At 43.6% G+C, this 19,979-nt stretch overlaps 1 protein-coding gene and 1 pseudogene across 1 annotated transcript in view; one reads left to right on the plus strand and one right to left on the minus strand.

The window, feature by feature from the left end:
* The window catches only part of KIF5C (kinesin family member 5C), a 141,879-nt gene that overhangs the window by 77,617 nt on the left and 44,283 nt on the right, over positions 1-19,979 (minus strand). Inside the window, exons 2-3 of the mRNA XM_047085709.1 lie at positions 9,910-10,000; positions 2,820-2,893 (exon numbers count right to left, since the gene is read on the minus strand). Of these exons, the coding sequence (XP_046941665.1) occupies positions 2,820-2,893; positions 9,910-10,000 (165 nt within the window). The remainder of the gene's footprint in view (positions 1-2,819; positions 2,894-9,909; positions 10,001-19,979) is intronic.
* Positions 15,528-15,845, plus strand: LOC124516396 (60S ribosomal protein L36-like; annotated as a pseudogene).

Raw genomic sequence — 19,979 nt, forward strand, 5'->3', positions numbered from 1 at the left:
GGCTTATCTGTTTGTTCTCCTCAATAGAAAGTAATGGAATCACCACTGGATGTCAGACCAAAAATGAGGGGATTAAAATGAAAAACAGCTTTAAAATGTGACAGCTCTGTCCATTCAGGGAGTTAACATCCCCTTCCAAAAGCCTTTGAAAGATCACAATGTATAATTCCGAATACATAAAATCCTTTCAGATGGTGCAAGCCCTGCAGGGTTGTTTTTTTTGTTTTTTTTTTTTTTTAATTTAATTGCATTCCAGGGTCCTGGATTTCTTGGTCTCCCACAGTCTCTATGACTTCGGCTCGGGGCTCCTCCTTTCCTCTGTTTTCCTCTAAAGTATCCCCTACCGTCTTTTCAATCTATAATCACCCTACAGAAAGAACTAAACTAAGTGCCTGTGGGGGCAGGGGGATGCTGGGAAAGGGCTCCCATCTGCCCCACCCCGTCCTCCCGTGGACACAAACATGTGATATTCAGAAGTCACAATAAAGAAAAGCAACCCCTTACAATCAACCTGTTAAAACCGACGAGGATGAAAAGGCTACAGAACTTAGGCAGCTATGAGAGGAACCCGCACAGAAGCCAGTTCCCTTTAGGGGGCCATGGGTCCCTCTGGGCCCACAGCAGTGCTGCAGGCCTTGTAAGGTTCACGCTGTGAGACAGAGGGCTCCAGATGCTCTCATCTAACACAACATCTCCGATTTAGGTTTTAAAGAGCTGGGATACCTCTTTGTCATCTCCTCACACCCACCGATTCCCCCCGCACACAACACAAACTAAGATTTTACTCTGGGGACAGGTCTCTCCTTTGATGGTTTACAATTTAAATTTCTGACATTTAGCAAATATCTTGTATTTCCCAAAGATGAATTAATTCGAAAGCCAAAAAGGTCATTCTTGTAAACATTCCCTATGATTGGGGGGTGGGGGGGGGGGGAGTTCTAAATATTGCACTTTTATTGTTGTTTTATATACCATTTGGTAATTTTCCAAAAACCTGGAGACTGATGGATACCATCATGAGATGCTCTCTCTCTCTCTCTCTCTCTCTCTCTCTCTCTCATGCCTTATGAAGGAGCTGTTGTCACAGCTACTGGGAAGGCTGGCACTTAGGAAATCTATAACTGCAACTTTTCTGGTGCCTAGAAGGTCAAGGGTCTGGGGCTCAGCAAGAGAGGCAGGCGAGGGGCTGGCCATGCCCGCGTCTCACTGCAGGAGAACATGAGGTGCAAGAAGACAGGGGGCCAAGGCTCAGGTGTCAGGCGACAGTCCTACTCTGTGCAGAAGCAGTGGCAAATAAACCTGATGCCTCCTTTAATCTCTGCAATCTCTGAACCACTGTCCACTGCAAAATGGGTGAACGTAAGTCAACACCACAGAAACGAGATCCCCCAGAGTCCAATGCACACTTGAAATCGGTGTGAGCAGAACATCAGAGCCTCAAGGCTTTTTGCCTCAGGCCTTTGAAATCTCCTCTTCAATAGGAATGATTCATAAGCTAAACCGATTCTGCAGCGTCTGGCCAGCCGGCCAGCTCACTCAGAGACATTCCCAGGAGGGTACCGTACATGAAAATCCTAAGCTTGAAGGATCAAGGATTCATCTTACTCTGCTGCTTGTAAGCTGAATTCCCCAAACTTCCTCTGCACAGTTTCTTGTAACAACCACTCTTCTACCTCTCCTCACCTGTCAGGGGAGCCTTTTAAAGAATTATCCGCCCTGAAGGGCTTACAGGAGTCCGTGGCAAAAAGCAGGAACAGAAGACGCAAAGGGGGCCAATTTTGTCCGCAGACGTGCCTTGTCTGGAACACAGCCTGGAGCCGCAGACCTCCACCGCCAACAATTTGCACTGGGGTCACACCTTCGAGAGCTCACAGGGGCAGGTGTGTAAGTTAATGACAGAGGATGCTGCACGTACATTCATACTCTCTTGCAGTGTGCAGGAATGGGGCCAGTGTGGACTGGACAGGGCATGAGGGTATCAATTCAACAACTATTTTATGGAACCCCTCCCAGGTGACAGTCGCTGTTTCACACAGTGGAAATGTCAATAAACAGGCAAACAAGACAATGAAGAGCTCTGCTCCAGTGAAGTTTACACTTTATATTAGGTTGAAATTTCATCCAGTGTCATAGAATCTTCATAAGTAATCTCTATACCCCTACACCCCACGTGGGGCTCGAACCCACAACCCCAAGATCAAGAGTCCCACACTCCACTGACTGAGCCAGCCATGTGCCCCAGGATCTTCAGAATTTTCAACCAGATTTAGAAACTTAGAATTATGTGAAATCATCCCATTTTAAACACTGCCTGCAATTTTAAAATATGTATAGTAATAATAAATTTTTTAAAATGTAAAACACGCTGTATAGTCCAAACAAAAATATACCTGTGGGCTGAATTTGGTCCACAAGCCAACTTCTTTAAGTCTCTGACATACAGTTCTTCTGAGGAGACTCATCTCCCCAGAGTAGCCCCACTCCTTTAAACCCTTAGGGACTTTCGCAACAGACTTTCTCAGTGAGATTAGGGCCACAGGCCCTAGGATACTCACACCACTGTTCAGCTTGTTGATGATTCTTTTCTAATAGAATTTACTACTTCCATTTTGAGAGAGCTACCAACAAAGGATTTTTTTAAAATTCTGAACTCCTGAGATTTTATTACTCACCATTATTTTAAAACTCCACGGAGACAAAATAAATCGGTCACACGTGACCAGCCCCTTAGCCACCTGCCTTGCATAGCCAAGGGGCCACACGCACCTGAATTTGGCCAGCCACACAGAGGCTGCCATCACAGCATGCTGCAATCTTACCTCCATGGTGTGTGTTTTTCCTGATGAAGTCTGTCCATACGCAAAAATCGTCCCGTTATAACCTTCAAGGACATCTGCAAGCAAGAAAAGAAATTAAAATTAACTCATTACTTTGATCATATGCTAGTGTTGGTTCCATATTTTAAAATTACATTTTCCAAATGGCCCATCTCATTTTTCACACAAACGATGTCTTTCAGCTCCATTTGCATTTTAAGTAGAATTGTGAGATAAAAGCATAAATGAAGGCCTCCACTGTTCCACAAATAAAAAGAAATATACTCACATTCCTACACTACATATTAATGAAAAAGAAGGCAGACACCCTTTCTCCCAGTACCATCAACATTAAAACAGATTATCGAGCAGTACACTCTCTTTTAGTTGAGAGATACTTGAGTTTTCTTCTCTAAGTTGATCTCCTGAGATCAGTCAGAGGAAGAAAAACATTATTAGGGTCCTGAGTCTCTGGAATGAAGTGTAGAATAGAATTTCTTTGCTAAAGATCTGATTTGGGTCAGTTTAAACACTGGCCCAGGCGAGCTTCTTAGGAAGGTTTCTCAGGAAGGCTGCACGGAGCCCCTTCAGAACCGAGCAAGTCCCGAGCCTGGGAGGACAGGCCCCCCCACTCTGTAATCCTGGCCACATGGTGACAATCCAATCAGCCCAGAAACCACCGGGGCCCTGACTCAAAGTTCATGCCTCTGTTATTTCAGTGACTGCTAGCAGCAGGCCGGCCCAGGCCCATCAGCATCAGGAATTTCTTTTAATTACACAATGAGCATACTGTGCAAACCTCCACACAGGGCAGGCCAGCCTCCATTTCGCACAGGGACGAGGGGAGGCGTGCAGACAGAGGCTGCTTTGCACTGCAGATTATCTGTGGGAATTCTTTCAAAGCAGCAGAGGTGATTAAAATATATTTCCCTCAACCCTCCCTCATCCACATCAACATCACCAGAAGGGAAATAGTACATAATTAATATCATTGACCCAACATCTCTACGTAAGAGGAGGAAGTCTCATTCCTGAAAGGACAGTGGGGGCAACAAGAGGAACTCCCTAATGAGGTGTCCTTTTTCAGGGCTATGTACAAAATCATCACTCCAGGCCAACAGCTCCATTTATTTCAGGCCCTAGGTAGGTTGGTTATTTTGTGTTTTGGGCCTCTCTGAATTCTGTAATGTCAGTTAATGTTTGTTGTTTGGTTAGCTTTTCTAAAAAAATTTTCAATACACATTTTATTGATCTGAGGTTACTGGAGGGTGAACTGAGATCAGAACAGAAAGTGGGATTTTCCTTTAGGAAGCTAAAAAAAAGAGAGAGAGAGAGAGAGAAAGTAAGCAGATTTTTTTTTTTTTAATTCTAGAAGCCCTTAAGAGTTTGTGTCAAGCTATATTGAGAGAGAGAGAGAGAGAGAGAGAGAGAGAATGTTCACACATATCAAACTTCTAACTTCTGGTAATGGTTTCCTTGGTAACAGGAGAAGCAGAAACTTAAAGACTACAATGTACGGGCTACAGGTTCAAGCTTCAGTTTTCACAAAAATGTCAACTTGCTCAGAGAAAAGATTCAGGGTGGAAAGCCTTTATAGGACCATGAATGTGATGTGCTTTGAGGGGCACAAGAGGTTACCACCCTGCAGCTGGACTTTTAACATTCTATATTCATGGCATAAACAACTCCAGGCCACTGGAATGCCAGCCATAATCACAGCACTAAAGTTTCTATTTATTAGAAATTAAATCTCTGCCACTGAACTGCAAGGGCTTCCTTACCTGAAGCCCCCGTGCAGGAAGCACTCTGGGACCTTCCAGCCCAGGCTGTAGGGCAGGGGTGAGGAGGCCGAAGCCAAGTGTCCAGCTCCCTCTGCTCCTCCTAATAGGCCTGCTGGCCACCCTACAGGTGCATACGCTCGCAGGAGGAGGCTCTGGGCAACATCCACACGGTAAAGAAAGCTCAGTTCAGCCTGAGCCCCACTGACAGAAGAAAGCCCAGCACATGCTTCTGCCTCTGCCAGGAAGCAGTGGGGCCGGGGCACCTGAATTCGGCTCCTCTGGCCGGGGCCCACCCCTCCAACTCCAACCTCCCCAACCAGAAGGTACAATCCTATTAGCTCCTGGTTGGCTGCTGCTCCCCAAAGTCCTGCGGGGTAAAGCCTGGGACATGTAGACGAAAACAAGCACTCATAGAGAGCACCACTTCCTCCAGAGCAGGGAGGTGAGGAGCAACTGAGACCCCACTGGGAGAGTCCTTGACCATTGGTTGTTGCTTTTAAACATGGAGTGCAATTACTGTTGTTATTATTATTTTAAGTAAAATGGAGCACATAAAACCCCATCAAAACAAACTCTGCTTGACCTTTAAAGTACTATATACGATCATGTTAAAATTAATTCATTGTTGGAGAACTATCTCTAGTGTTCAAGGATGAACAGACCTGATGTCCTCTATCAACGCAATTGTGAATTAAATTTTAAAATTTTAAAAGAAACTTTAAAAGAAAAGGAAAAGCTCTTCGAATGCAGTGTTCCCTATTTTCTTCCAAACTCCAAGTCTAGGGGGTCAGTTTGTTGACTTAGGCAGGAGGGGAGAGGAGAGGAGAGGCAGAAGGGGAAGGAGAGGAGAGGCAGGAGGGGAAGTGACAGTGCATCTGGGTGCACCCGCCAAGGAAAGCAGAATGGGACGGCAGGTCTGTGCTCAGCGCCACGCTGAGCCACGCAACCACCCCCACCCGACCCGAGCAGAAACAGCTCACAAAAAGGCACTTTCATCACGTTGAATGACAGTTCCTGGGCCCGAGGAAAGCATTTGTTTCAGAGCCTCTCTCGTAACAGAATGACTATTTCTGTGCGCCAGCCGCTGAGCCAGGAATCAATTCAGCCAGACAGAACCTTGCTTTGTGACAGGCTCTGGCGTGATGTGATCTCAGCTCACACCACAAAGCCAGCGGCACCCACAAGCACACAACACATCCATCCGGCAGCGAAGCAAATCCAAAGAGAGATTCCACTGCAGGTGGGAAGAGCCTTCTCACCTCCAGAGAGGAGGGAGGAGAGGAGTGGGATCCTTGAAAATACTTCTTGCCTCTTTTGCCGTAGACTTCAGAAGCCAGTTTTCCGCCCCAAGTTTTTGAGTCCAGACCTTGCTAGAACAGAAGAGTCTGTTCCACTACTGGGTAAGAATTTGGGGAAGATGTAATCATGTAAGTTCCTGAGAAGGTTGTCATGGCCTCCTACCAGCTCCCCATGTGAAATGGTGGCCTGTCAGTGGCCAGGGTCTCTGGCAATATTGGCTGACAGGTAGGTCATCACTGCCTCCGAATCCTAAGGCTCCCGCTGACCAGTCAAGCTACTCAGGTAGGTCGCACGCCCAGAGCACATAGAGGCAGCCCTGCTAAACACTACTGGCAAACCATAACGCTGGGCCCAGCCGGTCTGAAAGGAAGGGCACCGTTACATCTTCAGAATGGAAATGCATCTCACTGTTGGAAGACAGGCAGGGCCAACCCGAGGCTCTGGAACCACAATCTCTATTCCTTCCCCCTCTCCCTCCTCCCCTCCCCCCCCCTTCTCCCATACCCATTTCTAATCCTGTCCTTCTGCAGTGCTTGGTTAATAGTCCATATGGCCTGATACAAAAGTAACAACTCATAAATTGCTATTAAATGCTCCTTATGAGCTCACCAGAAAAGTAGGGACAGGATAGTGTAGAAAAATCCAAGGAAGTCAGACAAGCTCAGGCTTAAGTTCCAGCCCCGCCACCCCCTAACTGACCTGGCCAAGTTATTTGACCTCAACCTCCTCTTTAGTACAATAGGAATAATAATGCTCACACCTCATAAAATTGTTGAGGTTTAAAATACAATAACATATGCAAAGTACATACAGCGTGCCTGACAGATAAGAGTAGCCAAAGAAATCTATTTCTTCTTAAGAGCCACGCATAATAATAATATAGATTTTATAATATCCTGAGCTTAAAACTCTTCAATGAGTCCACATTGCCTGAAGGATAAAGCCCATCCATTTCTACCAAACTCTAATCCAGCCTAACTTTTTAAGTACCATCCCCCAGGTACCCTGCAATACTAAGTTGCCCAAACATGCCATATAATTTCTCTTTATGCTTTTCCTATTCCTTCTGCTTGTACACCTCTGCTATATTCTACAGTTTTCAGGACACAACCTTTCCAAGAAGCCTTCTTTAACTCTCCAATCCTTATCCCCACTCACCAAAGTCAGTCTCAAGTGACTTTTTTCTGTGCTCCCACAGCATTTTGCACACAGCCATCTTAAAGCACGTACTACCCATGGGTATGATGACTATGAATGCCCCTGTCTCTTTCCCTATACTTAAAGCTTCTCACAGACAGTCTTATATATCTTGGTGACTCTAGTCCCTAGCAGTGGTTATACCACATGGTAAATACTTGATATCCTTGCATGAAGGAATGAGTAAAAGAAATAATTAAATGAATGAAGCTAAAGAAACTAGGTCTAGCAAACAAGAAACCACCTTCTCTAGCCCTGGACAGTCTACATTTAGTTAATTTGAAAGGCAATTGCCCAGAATGACTTCTGTAGACTGGGACATAGTTACCCGTACTTTGATAATAGCATCCAGTAACCATGGTTTTTAATTCCTAGGGTCCACAGAAACCTTCCTATTCACCATGTTGGTAATCACAAATCCTATAAGCTCTTCTGGAAGAAACAGAGGAGAATACTACATACTGTTTCAGACAACATTTTGATTAACAGACACCAGACAAAGATGGGGGTGTGGGAGATACCAGAATTCTACAATCAAATGTTTGAAATATGTTTTTAAAAAACTAGTGAAGTTGAAGGGAATCAAAAACCCAAGAGAGAATAAAGCCATCCAGTTAAAAGGAGTCTTCCTGATCTCAAAAACATTAAGGGTTCAGAGACACTTGAAAGGAAAGCTCATGGGTCTACTACATTATCATGAATCATGGGGACTGTGGTGACCTTCAGAAGTTATCTGATTGAATTCCTGGCCTCTAGAAAAAGAGGCCCCTACAATACCACCTTCCTTTCCTGATTTCAATAGGCTTTGTCAAGGCAAAAAAGACCTCAGTTGTACCTAGTAACCATTCCATGGAGTTCTTTCTCATATATCTTTGTTTTACCTTGATGATGAGGAAACAACATGGCCACTTCCCCTCACACTAGTTTCACTGGATATTTTAAAAAGTTAAATCAGGTCTTCATCATCCCCTAATAACTTCCTTTCAAGGGAGAATAAGGCACTCTTAGCTGTTACAAAATGAGTATGCTCACATCATATTTGTAGTGCCTGAAGAATATCTGTTTATCATATCATGTCAGAGCCTAATTTTACCTAAATGGTTTTCTTTGTGGCTCACCATATACTGGGCCTCAAGTTATCCAATTAGGTCACGTCTTCATGAGAACTTTCTAAGGATTGCCTATTTCTGACATTTCATACCATAAAAAAACCCAAACACTGAAAGAGACTCAACTTCTCTAGTAATGAAGAATGAAAGATGATGATTATTATTTGTTAATCACAGGACTTTTTAAAGATGGAATGCATCCATCTCTAATCAGAACATCAACTCAGAGATGCGTTTAAATTGACCTCATGCTTAGCACAGCATACGGTAAATACTAGTTGGTTCTGATAATGAAAGGGGAGAGAAAAGGAAGTTATGGCTCACATGTGATTAATTTTACTTCCACAAAAATAAGTAAGAGTCTGATAATGGAGAGGAAGGAGGACAGAGTAGGAGCAAACTAGAGCTACACACTCCAGAGAGAGAGAGAAAACAGTTTTAGACAGGAAGAGATGAAAAACAATAGAAGCAGAGAGAAAACAAAAATTACTATCAGATACAGCCCTACAGTAGTAATTCAAGAAGAGCCTAAATTCAGGCACGTTTTTTTTTCTCTTCTGTTTTCTATAATGATCTTACTGTGAAGACCTTCAAAATTAATTGATGTCTGCAACAAGAATGTGAATAACCATACACCTCAGCGAGGAACATACTGACTGACTCTCCCACGCAGGTGCCCAGGGTCAGAACCAATCTAACAGATGTACCCAGGGCTGGCTTGCATGAATTTCAGACAGGTTACTCAGCTCAGCTTCCAAAAACAAGCACATCTTGCATGACAAGGTGGTTTTTGAATTTTGATTTTGCTTTTTACTCTTTAAATCTAGAGCTACCTATAAAGGTGGCAACATCAGCACATTTGGAAGCACAGCTGCCATAGCATTCAGACTAGAAAGTAAAGATTTAAAGATGAAAAGCAAAGAAGCAGGAGATGCCCCTCAGCTCTGTCCAGATGGCGAACTCTCCCAAGGCAAGCTCCAGCCCGCCCGATGTGAAAGGGCAAGGTAGAGCAACGTGTAAATTGGTTCGTCTCCCTGCTGTTAAATCCTTCAGGGCCAAGGCCAGTCCCAGAGAAAAGGGCTGATATCTAAGACAAATTTAGGCTTCAGGCTATCTATTTGGAGGAACAAATGTTGGTATCTGGGTGGAAAAGTTGAAAGTGGGTTAGACCAAAGTATATTTAAGGAATGCTGAGTAGCAAAAACAGCTCAATAACCAACAAGGTAATGTGATTTTATGATGCTGTAGAGAACTCCTTGATGCCCAAGAATTTTCCATGTTTAAGGCTTCTCCCTGAAGACACAGATGCACAAAATAATTCAGCCAAAAATATACAAATGGAGCATCAGAAATATCTATTTTTGTCTCCTTCAAAGCAGAAAGGAGGCCTTATACCTACAGCAGTACTTTAAAACCTTTACAGAAATAGTGTGACCATAGCTTTTAAGCTTCTAGGTAGCAGAATAACTCTGCCAAAAAGGTGGCAAAAGAAATAAAGACATTTCCTTGGCAAGGAGATATGGAGAGGTTAAAGAACTTGCCTGACATCATAGCAAATCAGGACCAGAGCTCGGGCTATAATTCAGTGTTTCCAATTAGTAGGCCTCTGCTTATAGTCAAGGCACATTGATTCCTAGGCTGCAAATATCACTTAATGTTTTCAATTACTCTGAAAGGCCCAGGAGGAAATAAAGAAATAGCACTTACCTTTGACAATTTGCTTTGCACACGCATTGTAAACCTGCTCTTGGGTCGTGCTGGGAGGCAGCACTCTGTCGAAGACATATGGCTTCCCTTGCTAAAAAAGAAAGACGAAAGGAAAGGGCACACATTAGAAGTTTAGGAATAAAAAGCACTAATAACAGTTAGACCACAGGCACTAAATCACAAACCCTATCCTTGAAGGCAGTTCCATACGAGACTATGGAATTATTACAGTGTGAACCACACATACAATGTGTGTATGTGTAATGCATGTTGAGAATTCGAGAAAGAAAAAAGGTGTGTTTTTTTTTTTAACTTGAAACACTTTTTCTGATGAAAAGCAGGTTGATACTTCATTCATTCATCTGAACAAATATTTACCTATTGAGAGCTTCTTCTGAACCAGGACTAGACTAGAGTCTACCCAAATCAGAAAACAGTCCTGCCTGTAAAGCGCTCAATCAAGGGTGGCAGATAGCTGATAAACAAGAAAGCAAACACCTGGGAAACCACAAAATACCTAGGTACAAAATAATGAGACAGAGGGGACAAGAGAGAGAGCAAAGCAGATCTTCCTGAAGAAATGCCAGTTAAGTGGATCTTTAAAGGATCAGAAAGATTGAGGCATGTGAAGAGCCATGGAACAACATACCAGACAGAGCACAGGGTGGAGCAGGCAGGAAGGGGCCTGGAGCGTTCGAGGCACCGGAGCGTGGTACAAAAGGAGAGGAGAACGGAAATCAGGAGCCAGTCCATGCAGGGGACTGTTTGCCAAGGTAATGGGCTTGGCTTGTATTCAATGGGAAGATGACATGATCAGATTTAAGAAGCTGCTCTTAATAGCAAGTTATTATTGCTTTGCATCCCAAAGAATTCTAGTGTTTTCTTCATATGTATAAGTGATGCCTTAACTGGGTAGAGCCTTTCTAGTCACAGGGCACCCTTCTGTACAGTACATCGAATGATTTCCCCAGGTGCAGGTTTTTGGGGTCTGGTCTGAGACGACGCGGCACACTACTCAAGGAGGTAAGTGTCAGAAGGAAAGGAAAGAAGTTCTGCCCTGAGACTGAACGAGCCCTGACCCCGGACCACTCAACGTTCACCAGGGAGTCACTGGACACTCACATGCCAGTGACTGAGGAGTGGGGAAGCTAGTGGCTAAGAAGACACAGCCTCCTCCTGGGGAGAACCTTCTTCCCACCATCACCGCCCAGGCAAGGGGTGGCCCTCCCCCTGCCCTTTCCCACAGCATGATCTACCCATGTAGATCTTCACGTCCCACGTGGTGGAAGGGAGGGCAGGAGAAGGGAAGGAGGGAGGGGAGCTCAGAGTCTCCTTCACTCCCACCCTGTACCTCCTACGTGTGGCTTGGACACCAGGAACCTTTACCCCAGGACAGTCCAGTGCCTCAAAAAGATAACTGCTCATGAGGGACTCAAGGACAAGGCTTGTTACATCCTGTAACCTTCACACAAAAGTTTACAGCTGCCAGCTGGCTTAGCATTGTACTCTTTTACGACCATGGGTAGTACTACACATAGGTAAGGTCCTATGCTTCAGGCGTTATGCTTGAGCTTTTAGTCTTTGAAACTGGAATTGAGTCAACCAGGTAAATGAGCTACTTCCTGTTTGGTCTTAGAAGAAATGGAGAATTTTGAGGTGCCATAAAATATTGTAGAGGTTTTTTTTTTTTTTTTAAGTTTATTCATTTTTGAGAGAGCACAAGCAGGAGAGGGTCAGAGAGAGAGGAACAGAAGATCTGAAGCGGGCTCTGCACTGACAGCAGTGGAGCCTGACGTGGAACTTCCACTCATGAACTGCGAAATCATAACCCAAGCCAAAGCTGGATGCCCAACCAACTGTGCCAACTGTGCCCAAAATATTGTTTTATACAAGCAACAGAGCCAGTCATTTTGTTAAAATTATGGAAAGGGGTTATTTTCTGATGTTTTGTTCCTAGCCAAGTCTCATTCCTTAAGTGAACCAAGTATTTGGTTTGGAAAACCAAGAGAATATTCCTCCTTGGTGAACAATTGCCAACTATCAGTCCACTACATTCTTCTTAGCTTTATCTATTCATAAATTAACTAAATGTCAGTAAGGTAAAAGGTTAGAACAAACACTCATAGAGTTTGCCTAAGTATTTGTCACCAACTAAAACTTCTTAAAAGAAACTGTAGCTTTGCTTATATTTCAAACAAATCCACTATTACTCCAAACTTGATGAGAATCACCAATATAAACCATCTTGTTTCCAGAACGATCAGCTTTGGGTTTTGGAGAAAATGCACCTACTGCAGCTGGAAAAATGACCTATTTTTATACAAATGGTACAAAAAAATAGGACTCCCCAACTTTGCCCTTCAACTTAAAATGTTTGTTGGAGTGCATTAAACATTCACTTTAAGAGAGGTAGAAAGCAAGAAATTGCCACTCCTCATTTAAATAATATCATTTATCAGATGACAAACAGATAATACAACAATTTTCCATAAGCTGAAGTTAACTCCCAAACAGAAACTGCCTTCAAGAAAAGATAAAATTTAGAAAATGATTTGTTTTGAGACTTCTGGTAAGGACTAGTATATAAAGAAGTTAAAAACAGAAGTATTTTTGTCTTTTCATACACTGAGTTGGCTATGCAGGCTTTTATTTTAAGTGAACCTTAGAGTCTTGAAATTAAAATATAGAATTAAAATTTAGTTACTGATTATTTTCAAAGAACTGATTTGTGGCATAGCCATGCGAGCTGTATATACAACTGCCATTAAACAACAACAACAAACAAATTATGCTTTGCTGCATTGGCAATGGTATGAAAATCTCACAAACCCTGATGGAGACTTCAGCAAAGCCCCATCTCCCACAGCCCCTAGGAGACAAGAGTCTCCTTGTTTCTGATCCCACTGTTGCTGAGGGTTTCTGTGGACAGATGTTGGGCCCACCCTGCTCTAGCTGTCACTAAATGTTTTAGTTCAGCTACAGAGTACATTTTTCAATTAACATTTTAATAGGAGTGTTAAGTGCTAGCACTTGAAACTGAATGATGAGGGCACCAAGTACTCCTGGAGACGCTTTCCTTTCCGGGCACCTATTCACAGGAGGTTCTCCCATCTCTCTGGCTACTCTCTGCCAGTGTCCCTTGTTTGTGTCTCTTCCAGACTTCTAAATGATGGTGTATCCTGGACTTAGCTCTCAGCAACCTCTCTGTCTACATTCTTGACTTTCACATGATCTAAATGAACACTTCAGCTTTCAAATCTCATGTAAGCTCCAAATTCATATATTCAGTCACCCGCTAGACATTTAAACCACTTAGATTCCATTAGCCACTTCAAACTTAACTGACCAAAAATGAAATCGAACCTTCCATATCTGAGGAAAAGACCAAATTCATCAGGTACACGTCCCATAGATTCCATATCCCAAATATATCCCAAAGTCTATCTATCATCTTATCATCTATGCCACACAACCTTAGCCCAAACCACCATGGTTTCTCGTCAGGACAACAGCTATAGTCTCCTCACTGGTCTCCCTGACTCCATTCTTGCTCCCAAAGATCCAATTTCCATTTAGCTGAGTGAGCTTTCTAGAACTATAAATCAGATGATATCAAATCCTCCCTTAAAAATGCTTCTATTAGACTAGACCTTCTTCACACTGCATTCTCCTCCGTCTCACAATAGTGTAGCCCACTGGAATTCTTTATTCCTCAGCTTAGTCCTCAGCATATTCCATGGCTCAGAGCCTTTGCTCTTCACTTCCTTTCCCTTCGAACCTTCTCACTGCAGACCTTCATTGGGCTCACCAGAGATCTTCATTTGACAGTCTCTTTATCACCCTTCAGGTATCAACTCCAATTTCTCCTCCTTCGAGGGCTACCATGCTCCTACGTACAGCAGCCCAACCCCCACCCTGGCATCACTTTCTATCACATTACCTTATTTGGTTTGCTCCATGGCAATTAGTATGTAACCTATTCTCAACCAATCAAAGGGATCATTACAATTAAAGCATTTAAGTGGCTAAGACAGAAGCCATATAAATCCCAAGAGTTCACCGCATGTAGGCAAACCTGCTGCAATTTATGAAAGGAGTCTGGGTGGGACACACACGCACTCCATATACATTACAACCGAAAATGAAATAATCCAGCTTTGCCATGAAAGCCTCCACGTAGAGCAGCTAATTGCATAGGAGCAATCTAACTAAATAACTTACAGGGATCACATGCAAAAAATAACAGCAGATGGTTCTTATATTTTTATAGTTCAAATTAAAAAACAACAACAACAATCAAACCACTTCCTATCAACTTGTTGAGAGCAAAGTGTCTGTGAACCATATGGCCTGCCTATTAATTCATTTGACCCGTTACCCAACAACCATTCCCCAGCCTTGAAAGGAATATTACTCTGGGAGACGGAGGAAAGCAAAAGACCCACTTAAACATTTAGGAGATGGGCACCAGGAGGGATGTTAAGGAAACTGAAATTAATTACCCAAGAAGAGATCATTCGAGAAGTAATCTCATAACAATCTCTAAGACTAGCCAAGAGTTTGTGACCAAAGGTGCCCAATAATTTGAAGGATTTTTCTCTATCTTCACTAAGAAAAAAAGAAATAGGAAAAAAAACTTTAAATTTCCACAGCAAGATTTACACTCACTCTGTGGAATTATCTTCAGACACTGAGGAATATTAGGAAGAGGAATGGATTCCTGAGAACAATCACTACAGTCTCTCTCCCGGGTGTTCACATGACTTCTTTCCTGAAAGTACAGGAGATGGCAAGTTCTTTCAGCCACATTCTCACTACTGTCCACCTGCACCATCACCAACCACCATGATCCAAACCCTTTTCTGTTTTATCTCATTTAATTCTCATACTAACTCCATGAGGTAGGTATTACTATCCCCATGCCACAAACTGGAAAACTAAGGCCCAGTCACTTTATCAGCTCCGCTACTTTGGGGAGATACCTTTAAGTCCTTGATTGCAACACCATGCTGCTTTCCTAAGTAGCTTATGGCTTACTGGAAAAGCAGGAGACACACAAACAGCAGCAGATGCTTAGGACTAATGTGAAAGATGGCAGCAAAGTGATTCATACAGCAACAAAAGTCAGAGTCTCCTTCTATAGCCTACGGTAGTCAAGAAAGTGTTAACCATGAAGGTGGGACTGACATGAAACCACAGAGGAAAGAACGGCAGCTTAAGATCAGGGAAGAAGAGGGGCGCCTGGGTGGCTCAGTCGGTTAAGCGTCCGACTTCGGCTCAGGTCATGATCTCGTGGTCCGCGAGTTCGAGCCCCGCGTCGGGCTCTGGGCTGAAGGCTCAGAGTCTGGAGCTTGCTTCCGACTCTGTGTCTCCCTCTCTCTCTGCCCCTCCCCCGTTCATGCTCTGTCTCTCTCTGTCCCAAAAATAAATAAACGTTGAAAAAAAAAATTTTTTTAAATAAATAAACATTAAAAAAAATTTTTTAAAGAAGATCAGGGAAGAAGGGCAAGACTGGCAAGAAAAATGGTGGCCATGCACATGGCAAGCCTTCCCGGCAACAAAAGGAATTAAGAACAGGCAAAGGCCTTCCGCCACGGGAGCCACTAAGGAGCAGCAGCATGGCTCTGAGCTACCCTATGGCTGTGGGCTTCAACCAGGGCCACAAAGTGACTGAGAACGCGAACAAGCCAAGGCACAGCGAACCGCCACAGGTGCCTCACCAAGCACACCAAATTCATGTGGCACATGATCCGAGAGGTGTGTGGCTTTGCCCCATATGAGAAGCATGCCATGGAACTGCTCAAGGTCTCCAAGGACAAGTGCGTGCTCAAGTTCATCAAGAAAAGGGTGTGGATACACATCCAGGCCAAGAGGAAGAGAGAAGAGCTAAGCAATGTCCTGCAGCCACGAGGAAAGTGGCAGCCAAGAAGGACTAACCGTCTTTGCCCCACTTTCCCCCCACGTTCCCCCCAGCCCCCTATGTAATAAGCCTTTTTTGGACCTTGGGGCATTTGACCCCCTCCTGCCAACATCCTTCCAGGGCACAGTGGTGAGGGTCATGGTGGTGCACACAGAGACAGAACAACTGAACAGTACTGGAAGTGGTTTTTTAATCATAATTAAATAGTCCATATATGCCAGGGGTGGGGGGAGGAAACAGGCAAAGGCCAACCAGAACCTAGGAAAAGGCAGGTGTGAGACTTGCTATGAAAAGTCAAAGTTATTGAGAAAAATCCCAGAATTTTTCAGAGCCTAAAGGTCCTTCAAGGTCAGCCCAACTCAATGCTGTGTTTTACAAATAAACAAGTTCTAGGTCAGGACAGAATAGACAACTTGCAGTAGGTCACCCAGCCAATTAGGTTAGGTAGAGATCTGTGCCCAGAACCCAGACCTCCTGGCTCCCTACCTAGTGCTCTAAAAGTTCTGGCTTTAGAATCAACTGCTCTCTCTGAAAATCAAGCAAACAACAAGCATCAGCCTCTGGTGCTTTGTTTTTCCTGCTTTCTTCCCAACCAATTCTAAATTATTTCCAAATACACAGCTGATGATGGTTCCTTGAGCAAAGAGTCACTGCTGTAAGAACTGGAGCAATACAGCATGGGAACCAGAATCATGGCCTCTCAGAGTTAATATGACCTTGCAGTCAGCCCATCAGCCTCCTCTCAATGAGCAGCTTTGGTCTGTCTCCACAAGCCTTCATGGGCAACGATGAACTGCTTGAAACCCAACTGGCTCCGATTGTCGGAATGTTGTGTCCTTATATTGATTTAAATCTGCACCCTGAAGCATTAGACCTGACACCATCCTCCAGAATAAGACAGACCAAGGCTGGAGAGACCTGCCTACATCAACATCCCAGCTTTGTTTCATTTTGGGAGCTGTGTTCATTGTCTTACTCTCTTTTCTCTCATCTCAGAGGAAAGGAGAAAGATTGATGTGCTTCCTTCCTAAAAGTTGTGTGGATTTGTCCTGACTTGAAGGACTTCAAAGGTGTTCAAGGTTAAGACATAACTAAAACATTATATTAGTTTGCACAAGAAGGAATTGAATAAAATAAACTCATGGACTATGAAGGGCTTTGGCAACAACCTGAAAGAATGTTTCCAAAACATTACCTAAATAGCAAGAAGTCCTGGGGTTAATGTTGATACTCATTTTTTATCAACACAAATATCCTGCCAAAACAAGTTTTGTTTTGTATTGTTTATTGAAATATAACTCACATACCATAAAATTCGCCCCTCTAATAAAAGGGCACATTCTTGGCATATTCACAAGATTGGACAATCATCACCACTATCTAATTGCAGAACATTCCTTTCATCACCCCAAAAAGAAACTCTGTACTCCCCATCCTACTGATCTACTTTGTGTCTTTACAGCTTTGCCTGTTTTAGATATTTCATACAAATAGAAGCATAAATATGTAGCTTTTTGTGATTAACATTTTCTTTCACTTAGTATGTTTTTAAGGTTCGTCTATATTGTAGCATAAATCGTTACTTTATTCCCTTTCATGACCAAATAACATTCTATTGCATGGATTTACCACATTTTATGTATCCATTCATCAGTAGGATGGACGTTTGGGTTGTTTCTATCTTGGGGCTATTACGAATACTGCTATGAACATCCATATACAACTTTTTATGTGGACATATGTTTTCATTTCTCCTTTCATTTCACATACCAGGAGTGGAATTTCTAGGTCAGACAGTAACTTTATGTGAGTTCACTTTTGGGGGGACTAACAAATTGTTTTCCATAGCAGCTGCACCATTTTACATTCCCACCAGCAGTGGATGAGGGTTCCGCTTGCTCCACATCCTTGCCATCACTTGTTACTGTCTTGTCTTCTTTATTATAACATCCTAGTGAGTATGCAGTAGTATTTCTTTGTGATGTTGATTTTTATCTCAGGAGTTTTTTAATTGATGCTTAACATATTGTAAAATTTATTTCAACATATATTATGGATACAGAGATGTTTCCAGGCATTGTAATACACTGTTGTGTACTTAACATTTACAAAGTGGTCCTGAGTGGGGAATCATCTCATAGGGAAACAAAAATTATACATATCCATGTGCTTTAAGAAAAAGAACAGTTTACTAGGAAGAGAGGACATTTAAAGGTGTTTATGATAGGGTTTCTGTGCTCCTCACTCCACTAGTTAATACTGAGTGTTGTCCAGGGAAGGCAGCCTACCAATACATGGGGTAAATGAATTCACATAAACCTGGCTTAACCCCCTGTCTCTGAAGCTCAGTTTCCTCATCATTAAAATGGAGCTAATAAGATCCAGAATTCAGGATTGTGAAAATTAGATATGTTCCGGAGAATAAAGGACCTACCGTATGACTGATGTTCTAGAAGGTGCTCAAGTCATGGTTAGTGCTATTCTGTAATAAAAAGTTTCAACCAATGTGTACCAGGATTTGCATTACACCAAACTTAGCGAGCAGTGACCTTTTAAAGGAAAGGATGCTGATAAGCAACAATCACTCACAATGTACCAGCTCAGAGACTTGCCATCCTGATGACCCTACAACACCCTAATGCGAAATCACACCTCACGCAACTCCAGGCCCCAGGTCTGCCACCCATAAGCTCAGCTCCATGAGACCTTTAATTTCTGAGGGTCCTAGCAAAACTAACTCTGTCCCAAGGGTATCCTCTGTACTCTAAAAATAAATGAAATTTTGATGTTCAGCTATAAAGCCTATTTAGGAAAGGTGAGGAGCTATGTCTTGTGCAGGCACTCATAGACTCATCAGCTCTGCTATTACAGCTTTGGAGCCCTCCAGAAACTTCTGTGATAACGCCAACTGTAAACATGAAGCAGATGCTCCCAGGGTCCTGACCATATCCTCACCATCTTTACCATTTCCATGCGGGCTGGCCTGACCTTCAGCCTCTGCTTCTCTGGCTGCCTCAGCCCTCTCTGTCACCTGATGCACACCAGAAGGACCATCCCAGCACCAACCCAGCAGGCCTCACCCAATGACTGATAGGAGGTGGGGTAAATACTTTAGCTCCCCTGCCCAGAGGTGGAAGTGGAGGGGGAAACCTGGAGACACGTATTCCAAACTGGCTCTCAGAGCTCCCCGTTGCAATGAAACCCCCTTGCCCACAGTGCTAACTTGCATGACACACCCTATATTGGTTTCTTACAGTTCCCTGTCTTGTTTCTCCATTCTTCTTCAGTGTTTCTTGGATTCACCTCCCAAAGAAACCTGCAATTGAATCCCTGTCTTAGTGCCTGCTTTAGGAAAGCCCAAAGTAACATAAAATCCTAGACATTTTGCTCTTTCATTCACTAGGTCCTAAGAGATTCTGAATGTGTTGCATCGCTGCCAACCACGGAGCCATCACATTTGGTCGATATCCAGACAAGGGGGTGAATGGAAATTGAAATCTTTGTTAAAATTCCACAAGCTGTGGGCTTAGGACCCTGTTCTGAGGGGGGGTGGGGGGGGAGAGTGCCTTTTTCTTCACAAAAGAGTGCTGGTCACTTGCCAGGCTTTGGGCCCATGGAGCCACCTCTGCCCAGAGGATTACCAATTTCTAATTTACACAAAGGAGCACTACACCCTCATGAAGGCCATGGCCTAGTAGAGTGCTTTATACATGACGGTACAGGGGCGCCTGGTGGCTCAGTCGGTTGAGCGTCCTACTTCAGCTCAGGTCATGATCTCGCAGTCTGTGAGTTTGAGCCCCACGTTGGGCTCTGTGCTGATGGCTCAGAGCCTGGAGCCTGCTTTGGATTCTGTGTATCCCCTCTCTGCCCCTCCCCTGCCCATGCTCTGTCTCTCTCTCTCTCTCTCTCTCTCTCTGTGAAAAATAAACAAACATTAAAAAAAAATGTATACATGACGGTACAGGGTAGGTGCTCACTAGAAGTCTGCTGCTGCTGCTGACCAATGCCTGCCAGATGAGCAACAAGGAGGTCAGGTGCCAGGACACCATGAAATAGTGCTGAGGGTGGGAGGGTGGAGGGAATCCATGCTTACTGTATTTCTCCAGTGTGTCAGAAACTTTCCTTGTTACTGACCATTCTCATCCCCCAC

This window comes from Lynx rufus, unplaced genomic scaffold, assembly GCF_022079265.1.
Source record: "Lynx rufus isolate CCGP_SWC_20201006 ecotype Redwood Valley unplaced genomic scaffold, mLynRuf1.p SCAF_2, whole genome shotgun sequence".
In the NCBI taxonomy this organism is placed as follows: Eukaryota; Metazoa; Chordata; class Mammalia; order Carnivora; family Felidae; genus Lynx; species Lynx rufus.